Source organism: Dendropsophus ebraccatus, chromosome 14, assembly GCF_027789765.1.
Source record: "Dendropsophus ebraccatus isolate aDenEbr1 chromosome 14, aDenEbr1.pat, whole genome shotgun sequence".
In the NCBI taxonomy this organism is placed as follows: Eukaryota; Metazoa; Chordata; class Amphibia; order Anura; family Hylidae; genus Dendropsophus; species Dendropsophus ebraccatus.
The window spans coordinates 69536705-69547570 of NC_091467.1; the positions used below are offsets into that span (position 1 = coordinate 69536705).

Genomic DNA, 10866 nt, shown 5'->3' on the forward strand with positions numbered 1-10866 from the left:
TGCTGTGTTTATTGGTGCTGGTGTGTGTATGTGTACATGGGTGCTGCTGTGTGTACTGTATGTGTACATGGGTGCTGCTGTGGGTATGTGTACATGGGTGCTGCTGTGTGTATGTGTACATGGGTGCTGCTGTGTGTACTGTTTGTGTACATGGGTGCTGCTGTGTGTACTGTATGTGTACATGGGTGCTGCTGTGTGTACTGTATGTGTACATGGGTGCAGCTGTGTGTATGTGTACATGGGTGCTGCTATGTGTATGTGTACATGGGTGCTGCTGTGTGTACTGTATGTGTACATGGGTGCTGCTGTGTGTACTGTATGTGTACATGGGTGCAGCTGTGTGTATGTGTACATGGGTGCTGCTATGTGTATGTGTACATGGGTGCTGCTGTGTGTACTGTATGTGTACATGGGTGCTGCTGTGGGTATGTGTACATGGGTGCTGCTGTGTGTATGTGTACATGGGTGCTGCTGTGTGTATGTGTACATGGGTGCTGCTGTGTGTATGTGTACTTGGGTGCTGATGTGTGTATGTGTACTTGGGTGCTGATGTGTGTATGGGTGCTGATGTGTGTATGGGTGCTGATGTGTGTACTTGGGTGCTGATGTGTGTATGTGTGCTGATGTGTGTATGTGTACTTGAGTGCTGATGTGTGTATGTGTACATGGGTGCTGATGTGTGTATGGGTGCTGATGTGCGTACTTGGGTGCTGATGTGTGTATGTGTGCTGATGTGTGTATGTGTGCTGATGTGTGTATGTGTACATGGGTGCTGCTGTGGGTATGTGTGTATGGGTGCTGATGTGTACATGGGTGCTGATGTGTGTATGGGTGCTGATGTGTGTATGGGTGCTGATGTGCGTACTTGGGTGCTGATGTGTGTATGTGTGCTGATGTGTGTATGTGTACATGGGTGCTGCTGTGGGTATGTGTGTATGGGTGCTGATGTGTACTTGGGTGCTGATGTGTGTATGGGTGCTGATGTGTGTATGTGTGCTGATGTGTGTATGTGTACATGGGTGCTGCTGTGGGTATGTGTGTATGGGTGCTGATGTGTACATGGGTGCTGATGTGTGTATGGGTGCTGATGTGCGTACTTGGGTGCTGATGTGTGTATGTGTGCTGATGTGTGTATGTGTACATGGGTGCTGCTGTGGGTATGTGTGTATGGGTGCTGATGTGTACTTGGGTGCTGATGTGTGTACTTGGGTGCTGCTGTGTGCATGTCTATGAGTCTGTAATATAATACCACTATAGGGGTCCACTACCTCTTAGGCCAGGCTTATATATGTCCAGTATAGTTGCTGCCCTGGCTGGTTGCCCTGGATGATAAAGCATTGCATGTAGCATTTTTTGTTTAATGCAACTAGGCCAGATCATCTCTAGTTCCAGCACTGTGCCTCATCAGTCTATGGGGCTCAGGATAGGACGCTGAGTGCAATGGATCCGGCTTGTTGTATTGGATATTCCCCTCTTAGGCTCCGTTCACATGGAGTAAAAACAGCACAATTTCGCCAGCCTCAGTGTCATAATGACATTCTATGGGAGGCTCGCGCATCTTGTCTCCGCGTCATGCCCCCTCTTCATTGTGGAGAGAGGAGGCGCGCAAACCTCCCATAGACTGTCATTATGACACGGAGGCTGGCGGAATTCCACCAGTTTTACTTTGTGTGAACGGAGGCTAAGAAGGCTCCAAATCATCCAGCATATCTGATCAGGAGGAGGAGAAGGTGGCGTCAGACATTGATAAGCACGCTTCCTTTACGGAGACTTGGCTCGTGTGGGACTCATTCAGAGGGTGCACAGACTTTTCAAGATGGCTGCAATAATTGTACATCTTAGGGGATAAGATAACATTGTACATCTTAGGGTCTCTTATAACGCTTTTATTTTTTCACCTACAGGGCTTATGGGGCGCCATTTTTTCGCCATGATTTCCAGATTTTAGTACATTTGTGTAGATGGGACGTATTGATCACTTCTTATTTTTCATTCTTTTTACCAAATGTAATATAAAATCAGCAATTTTATTTTTACCGCTTTTTGTTTATGCAAAAACAACATTGTTTTATTTGAATAGATCAGACAATTACGCATGCTGCGATACATAATGTTTATTTATTTTATTATTTTTATGCGTTTCATTTATAATATGGGAAAGGGGGGGGGGTGAATTAAGCTTTCATGGGAGAGCTATGTCATGTTCTTTAAAACGTTTTTTGTTTTTTTTTAACACTTTTTAAGTCCCCCTAGGGCAGTGATGGCTAACCTTGACACTCCAGCTGTTGCAAAACTTCAACTCCCATCATGCCAAGGCAGCCAAATCCATATCTTTGGTTGTTGAGGCATGATGGGAATTGTAGTTTTGCAACAGCTGGAGTGTCAAGTTTAGCTATCACTGCCCTAGGGGACAATTACATTTATACATTGCATTACTTACAATGATCAATGCTATGCCATATGCCAACCCCTGCTAGCCCCCCATATAACATCCTGCAGACCCCTCACCAAACTGGGAAGCGGAGAAATCATTTTTTTACTTTCACACAAAGATGGAGACAAAGAACTTAGGGGATTTTAAGCAGATTTTTATTTGCAGAAGTAGGAAAGGTGAGTATTTTTATTAGGGGGAGAAGGTAAAGGGTGGGGGGATTTTTTTTGTTCTTTTTTGTTTGCAGAAGGGGGAAGGGTGAGTATACGGGGAAGGTAAGAAGATATAGGGTAAGGGTTTTTTTTTTTACTTTTTTAATGTGCAGAAAGGGGGAAGGGTGAGGATATGGGGGAGGGGAGAAGACATATAGGGATAGGGAGCAGGGTGGTGGCTGCTGGTCTCTCTTCGGCTTTATACGTCGGTTTGTTCTTTTCTGTTAACAAAAAAAAATGTCAGTGAGATACTAAAGATCAATATAGAGAAGAAGAAGCGACACCCTGGAATCCCACTACTCACGGTTTGGTCCTGAATAGTTTTGCCATAGTGATCACAGCAGCGATGATGAAGAGCAAGAAGATGGTGGAGATGGATACAATAGCAATAAAGATGATCTTATTTTGCTCTTCCATTTCGGATTTAATTTCCATAAATTTGGCTTCGATTTTATCTGGAGAGAGAATATGCTGATGTTATTCTATGGAGGCCTGTAAAGATGGACGTCACCTACTTCCATAACATCCTAAAGATGAAGCCATTTATACTGGGACATGATGAATCTGATATTACAAATAAAGAACATCACAAACCTGCAAGGATGGAAATGTCGCCCGCCGGTGGAGATGGTGATGCCGGAGACGTTGCTGCTGGTGAGCTCGAGCCTGAAAGATACAGAAACATTCATAGTGTTAGAGGAAATCCCCATCAGCTCTTTGGTCGCCATAGAATGATGGGACATGTTATCTCACTGTTGGTCCATCCTGCAGGATACAGACATACTCACCCTCACTATCAGCAGCAGACGGTGTCATTTTTGGTAGTTCTGAGATATAAAAAAATTATAAATGATTAATCAATAAATAAAATAAAAAATATAACTCAATAGTCACCTGCCTACATCAGGATACAGTCATACTCACCGTCATGTCCTGATGGATCAAAAATCATAGCTGGTATATCTGAGATTTTTTTAAAAAAATGATATTTAATAAAAGTTGTAATATTAGAGACTCCGATAAAATATTGTGTTCTCCACCCTTTGTCTATAAAACATGTTTAGACCAGAGAACACAGATACAGCAGGATATACAGTAGTCATACTCACCATCATGGTCCAGTACAGGTGTCATTGTCTGAATTTCTGAGATATTAAAAGAAAAAAAAAGTTTGATATTTAATATAAAAAAACTCATAATATTAAAGTCATCTTGTTTCAATAAAACATGTTGCGATAAGAAAACACAGATACAGCAGAATAAAGTCATACTCACCGTCATAGTCCGGTAAAGGTGCAGGTGTCATTGTTGGAATTTCTGAGATATAAAATAAAAATTATATTTAATTAAAAATAATAATATTACAGCCTCCTGTATAATATTGTGTTTCTTCATCTTGTTTCTAGAAAACATATTTTCATGAGAGAACACAGATACATTAGGATACAGTCATACTCACCATCATTGTCTGCCAGATCAGGAGTCATTGCTGGTATTTCTGAGACATAAAAATTTTTGATATTTAATAAAATTAACAAATAATTATTATTAAAGTGCCCTGTATAATATTGTGTTTATCCGCTGTCTATAAAACATGTTTAAATAAGAGAACTAAGATACAGCAGGAAACAGTTATACTCACCATCATACTCCACTACAGGTATAGGAGTCACTGTCTGTAATTCTGAGATATAAGAAAAAGGGTAATACATAGTATGAGACCGGCTAGTCCACGGAACGGCCGGTCTCATACTATGAATGAACATAGCCTAATATTGTATATAGTCATACTCACCATCATAATCCACTGGTTCAGGAGTCATTATAGGGGATTCTGAATAAAAAAAAAAAAAAAAGTCATATTAAAGCCTCCTGCCTTGTTATGTTTCTCCATACTGTGTCTATAAAACATGCTTGGATAAGAGAACACAGATACAACAGGATACAGTCATACTCACCGTCATAATCTGGATCAGTTGTCACTGTTGGTATTTCTGAGAAAAAATTATATTTAATATAAAGAAAAAACATTAAACATTTTAAAAAATGTGAAAGCCTCCTGCCTAATATTGTGTTTGGGTGGGTTCAGAGGATAAATTCCGCGGAATTCCGCGCTAGAATACGCTCACCGCCGCGCACCTTTGCGCCGGCTCCATAGACACCATTCTATGGGCCAGCTGATTCCGCTTTCCATCGAAAAAATTGACATGACAATTTTTTCGGCAAAATGCAGAATCAACCGGCCCATAGAACGGGTAACAGAATTCCGCTGAATTTATCCGCGAGAATTCCGTAGTCTGAACCCGTCCTTTCTCCATGTTTTTCCTTCAAAACACAGTTTGAAAGGAAGACACAGATACATCAGGATACAGTCATACTCACCTTCATTGCCTGCTGGTTCAGCAGATATTGTTGGTATTTCTAAGATAATAAAAAAAGTTTGATATTAAATAAAAACAAAAAGAAGTCACAATATTAAAAATTCCTGTATAAAACATGTGTTGATACAGTCATACTCACCTTCATTGTATACTGGTTCAGGTAAAGGAGTTGGTATTTCTGAGATATAGAACAAGTTTGAAATTTAATTAAAAAAAACTCATAATAATAAAACCTCCTGTATAATATTGTATTGCAGCAACTACAGCATCTCTGCCCTGCTCTACAGCAGGATAGTCATACTTACCCTCATTGTCACACTCAGGTGCAGTAGTTGTCAAGAATTCTGAAATAGATATAAAAAATTTATACATTTTTAATAAAAGAGATAAAATAAAAAGCTGTAACAAGGTCTCCTACCTAATATTGTGTCTCTCCATCTTGTTTCTATAAAGCGTGTTATGAAGAAAGAACACAGATATAGCAGGATACAGTCATACTCACCGTCATCATCAGGTACAGGTGTCACTGTCTGTAATTCTAACATGTAAAGAAAAAAATGTTTAATAATAATATAAAAAATAGCTATACCATTAAAGCCTACACCATAATAATATAATGGAGTGCCCAAAACATCTCGGCCCCGCTCTACAGCAGGATACAGTCATACTTACCTTGATAGTCTGCATCAGGTAAAGGAGTTGCTGGTATTTCTGAAATATGAAAAAAAAAGTTTATTATTTAATGAGAACAAAAAAGTCACAATATAATATTCTCCTGTATAATATTGTGTTTCTCCATCCTTTTTCTACAAAACATGTTATGATGAGGGAAGACAGATACAGCAGGATACAGTCATACTCACCGTCATAGTCCGGTATAGGGGTCATTTCTGGTAATTCTGGGATGTTAAGAAAAATAAGAGTAATCATTAATAATAGTAAAAAAAAAAATCTATAACATTAAAGCCTCCTGCCTAATATTGTATTGGAGCAACCAAAACATCTCTGTCCTGCTCTAGAGCAGGATACAATCATACTTACCTTTATTGTCTGACTTAGGTAATTCTGTCACATTCGGTAATTCTGAGATATAAAAAGAAAAGATTAATGTTTCATAAAAACCACCAGCTACAACGTTAAAGCTTCCTCCCTAATAATGAATTACTTCTCCTCCCAATGACCACAAGATGTCTGACACTGGGATGAGAGCAGATGGAGCTGCGGCCTTCACCCCTCACACACATCAATAAGTCTTGAACCCTCCTGCCCCAGTCCCTGCTTCTCCTTCCTTGGTCTAAAGGCCGTGGGTACTGACCACTACATACTGGAAACACTCCACAACAACCATTATAAGAGATTTATTGTATCTAATATGAGCATGTGGGCCGACTAAGTGGGAGGAGCCAGTGGAGTGGCCTGAAAAGGGGGAGGGGAAAGAGAAGGTGCCTCAGTCTATATGGGAAGAGAAGAGTAGGGCCCCAGCCTATGGAGGATGCGAAAAGACGGGCCCCTGATAATGGCAAACAAGGGCATTGACCCAGATAAGGGAGAGGGGTAAGAGGAGGGCCCCAAACTGTGGAGGAGGAGCAAAAGAAGGGGTCTAGCTAAAATGGGAGTGTTAAAAAGAGGGGCCCAGCTGAAGGGGAGGGGGAAATAGGAGGGGCCAGCTAAAGAAAGGGGGTAAGAGGATGGGCCCATACTATAGTGGAGGAATCAAAGGAGGGGACAGCTAAAAGGGGAGGGGTAAGAGAAGGGTCCCATCTAAATGGAGGGGTAAGAGGAGGGGCCAAGCTAAATGGGAGGGGTAAGAGGAGGGGCCAACCGCAGGTAGTAAAGTATTTTACCGTCATTATCGGTGGGGAATGGGCGTGTCTGTGCTGCCATCCCGGTAACAGCGGGAACCTTGTCTACAAGAAATAAAGAGAAAAGAAGCCATTACACCAGCAGGAAATCCTCCTGAGGACCGTGCTGAATATCCCGCCATCCTCCCGCTCATCCCCTGCATCCCTGTGCACTCACCGACCCCGCCGTGTGTCACATGTCCATGGTTTATGTAATATCCATTGGTCCGTCCTGGAAGTACAAAGATACATAGTTATCAGATTCTATTACATCTGTGTAACATATTTCTCATAATAACAGTTCCCATCCTGTATATAGTGCTATTGTATATGTATATATTGTATATAGTGCTATTGTATATGTATATCCTGTATATAGTGCTATTGTATATGTATATACTGTATATAGTGCTATTGTATATGTATAGCCTGTATATAGTGCTATTGTATATGTATATACTGTATATAGTGCTATTGTATATGTATAGCCTGTATGTAGTGCTATTGTATATGTATAGCCTGTATATAGTGCTATTGTATATGTATACATTGTATATAGTGCTATTGTATATGTATATACTGTATATAGTGCTATTGTATATGTATAGCCTGTATATAATGCTATTGTATATGTATATACTGTATATAGCACTATTGTATATGTATAGCCTGTATATAATGCTATTGTATATGTATAGCCTGTATATAGTGCTATTGTATATGTATATTCTGTATATAGTGCTATTGTATGTGTATATCCTGTATATAGTGCTATTGTATATGTATATACTGTATATAGTGCTATTGTATATGTATAGCCTGTATATAGTGCTTTTATAAATATATACACACATCTCTTGTATATAATGTTATTCTATATATATAAGTAAAGGCTGTATATAAAGATATTGGGGGAGATTTACCAAACATGGTGTAAAGTAGAACTGGCTCAGTCGCCCCTAGCAACCAATCAGATTCCACCTTTCATTCCTCACAGACTCTTTGGGAAATGAAAGGTGGAATCTGATTGGTTGCTAGGGGCAACTGAGCCATGTTTGATAAATCTCCCCCACTGTACATGTATACACTGTATATAGTTCTAATATATATATCCTGCATAGGTCCTGCATATAGTGTTATTGTATATGTATACTGTATATAGTGCTATTGTATATGTATATACTGTATATAGTGATGATGTATATGTATATACTGTATATAGTGATGATGTATATGTATATACTGTATATAGTGATGATGTATATGTATATACTGTATATAGTGATGATGTATATATATACCCTGTATATAGTACTATTGTATTAGTGACCCCCCTCCTGGACATTACTGGAGACCCCTATAACTCCTGGCGGAGAAGCTTTCCTATCAGGGAGACTATATAGAAGACTATGAAGAATACCTGCTATAGGGCGTCCTGTTGAGCCACTTATCATATAGAATACAAGTATATAGAGGAGCAGCGCTGCTCTTCTTCCTCCTTGTGTCGCCATGATAAATGTGAGGAAATCTCAGCAGGCAGAAGAATATAGAGCAGGATTCTATTATGATGTCATCACATGATGTCACCACCACATGGAAGATTCCATTCTCACCTGCTGCAGGGGGGAGAACATTCCGACTGATGCCTGACTGATTGTGTCCATGATGTCACATAGTAGTATCAGCTCTGTGGCGCCCCCTACAGTTACAGCCAGATAGCAGCTGCTCTTGGTTACACCTTCAGGACAAAGGGGAGAGTTATCAAACATGGTGTAAAGTGAGACTGGCTCAGTCGCCCCTAGCAACCAATCAGATTCCACCTTTCATTTTCCAAAGAGTCTGTGAGGAATGAAAAGTGGAATCTGATTGGTTGCTAGGGGCGACTGAGCCAGTTTCACTTTACACCATGTTTGATAAATCTCCCTTAATGTATTTTATGTATTTTTAACAACAAACTTTCCTTTTCATATTGCAATGATTTGCATTGAAGCCAAAGCAAACAATGACCATTTTTTCACACAATGTATTACAGCCATTGAATTAATGAGCATCTAATTTTTTTCTGGCCATTGTCCATAGGCTTTAATGCAATTTTTATTGTAAAACAATAACCATTGTTTTACAATCAAAACACTTCCCATTGAGTGCAAAATAATGGCCACTGTTTATACATTGTGTGAACATAGCCTGAGACTGTATGGAGACTGCAGACACGTAATAATACCATATGTGGGGACTGCACAGTGTGGAAGTGCTGATACCATATAGGGGCTGTGCGGGGGGGACTGATACCATATAGGGGCTGTGCAGGGGGGACTGATAACATATAGGGGCTGTGCGCGGGGGACTGATACCATATGATGGCTGCAGAGGGAGAGACTGATACTATGCAGAGGCTGCACAGGAAGGTCTATACTATTTGGGGGCTGCAGAGAGGGGGTCTCATATTATATTGGGGTGCACAGAGTCCCTACTATATAAGGACCTTAATACTATATAGGCCCACACCAAAAGCCAAATCTGCACAGGGCGCCATCTACCCTAAGGTCGGTCCGCCATGGATTACATGCAGCAATGCAGAATGGCAAGATACGGGTAAGTATTCTTTTTTATTTTTATCATTTTATTTAACTTTGTGCATAGAAAAAGCAGAACTCTGCCTCCACACTCCAAGAACAAATAAAAAAACAGTACACAAAAGCTGCCCCCACAGGGAAGTCATACAGACATTACATGTACGCATATGCTGGGTCTAGTAGTGTGCATCAGCAATATAATACAAGTATAAGGAAAAGCAGAACATAGAGCAGTGCCCCTCCGAGTAACGTTACATCCACCGCTACACACTCACAATCTACCCATGTGATTAGCGGCAGGGGAGACCAGTCTATGCACATTAAAGGGGTACTCCAGTGATAAATTCATCAAAGAGTTAAAATACAAAGTAATGTCTGCTCCTTGTCACCCCCATGCTCACGCACCCCTTGTACGCCAGTGCTGGACTTACCATTTTTTCTCCCATGTATTAAAAAGACAAAAAAAAATCGTACTGTATACTATCTCAGGAGGGAGTATGGTTCTGTGTGGACACATGAGGGGAGGCCCAGGTCTGCCCCTTACTGACCTGTTTATAATTCCCAGTTACGACAAGGTCCATTAACCCCCTCATTACTGGGGCGAGTACAGTGCCCTCAGCACAGCAAGTAGAAGACAGTCTGACCCTTAGAGGGTTAAAGGGGTACTCCAGCGAAAATCTTCTGCTTTTAAATCAACTGGTTTCAGAAAGTTATATAGATTTGTAACATACTTTTATTTAAAAATCTCACGTCTTCCAGTACTTATCAGCTGCTGTATATCCTGCAGAAAGTGGAGTATTCTTTCCAGTCTGACACAGTGCTCTCTGCTGCCACCTCTGTCCATGTCAAGAACTTCCAGAGCAGCAGCAAATTCCCATAGAAAACTTCTCCTGCTCTGGACAGTTCCTGTCATGGACAGAGGTGGCAGCAGAGAGCACTGTGTCAGACTGGAGAAAATACATCACTTCCTGCAGGACATACAGCAGCTGATAAGTACTGGAAGACGTGAGATTTTTAAATAGAAGTAAATTACAAATCTATATAACTTTCTGAAACCAATTGATTTGAAAGAAGATTTTCGCTGGAGTACCCCTTTAACCCTCTGGGGGTCAGACTGTTTTCTACTTGCCTTGCTGAGGGCCAGCACTGGCATACAAGGGGTGCATGAGCATTGAGGTGACAAGGAGCAGGCATTACTTTGTATTTTAACTCTTTGATGAATTTATGATGAATTAACAATAGCAACAACTTGTATAATGGTATAAGGATGGGTTCACATTGCAGTTTTGCAGTCCGTTTAACCCCTTTATGACCAAATGTGATTGATGCCTGGATGTCCAGGTCAAATTGAAGCAATGTTCCTCCTCGTCTTCTAAGAGTCATAGCGCTTTTATTTTTCCACCAACAGGGCTGGTTGGGGTGTTA

General features: G+C 40.6%; 1 protein-coding gene across 6 annotated transcripts; it reads right to left on the reverse strand.

The window, feature by feature from the left end:
• Positions 1–2600: 2600 nt before the first annotated feature.
• Positions 2601–8581, reverse strand: LOC138772298 (spore coat assembly protein ExsA-like). 6 transcript variants are annotated; one of them, XM_069952605.1, is made up of 21 exons: positions 8479–8581; positions 7044–7097; positions 6869–6931; positions 6066–6107; positions 5888–5923; positions 5697–5735; positions 5527–5562; positions 5330–5368; positions 5164–5202; positions 5026–5064; positions 4602–4637; positions 4439–4477; positions 4286–4327; positions 4103–4141; positions 3919–3960; positions 3753–3788; positions 3568–3606; positions 3432–3470; positions 3238–3309; positions 2948–3098; positions 2601–2864 (listed from the first exon to the last, which is right to left on the reverse strand). In XM_069952605.1, the coding sequence occupies exons 3-21, from the start codon at positions 6906–6908 to the stop codon at positions 2843–2845; spliced, it is 867 nt and encodes a 288-aa protein (XP_069808706.1). In that variant the 5' UTR covers positions 6909–6931; positions 7044–7097; positions 8479–8581; the 3' UTR covers positions 2601–2842. The 6 variants fall into 6 exon arrangements, with proteins under 6 accessions (XP_069808706.1, XP_069808700.1, XP_069808701.1 ...); XM_069952599.1 differs by lacking the exon at positions 8479–8581 and adding an exon at positions 8286–8369; XM_069952600.1 differs by lacking the exon at positions 8479–8581 and adding an exon at positions 7789–7818.
• Between the last annotated feature and the right edge of the window lie 2285 nt (positions 8582–10866).

Bases quoted from the DNA above. Each gene is read 5' to 3' on its own strand.
- LOC138772298 (XM_069952599.1), bottom strand. From the start codon at position 8,319: ATGATAAGTGGCTCAACAGGACGCCCTATAGCAG. The intron at 3,961-4,102 runs GTGAGTATGACT...TTTATATCTCAG, and splicing joins TGATCTGGCAGACAATGATG to AAATTCCAACAATGACACCT. The intron at 3,310-3,431 runs GTGAGTATGTCT...TGTATCTTTCAG, and splicing joins GTCTGCTGCTGATAGTGAGG to GCTCGAGCTCACCAGCAGCA.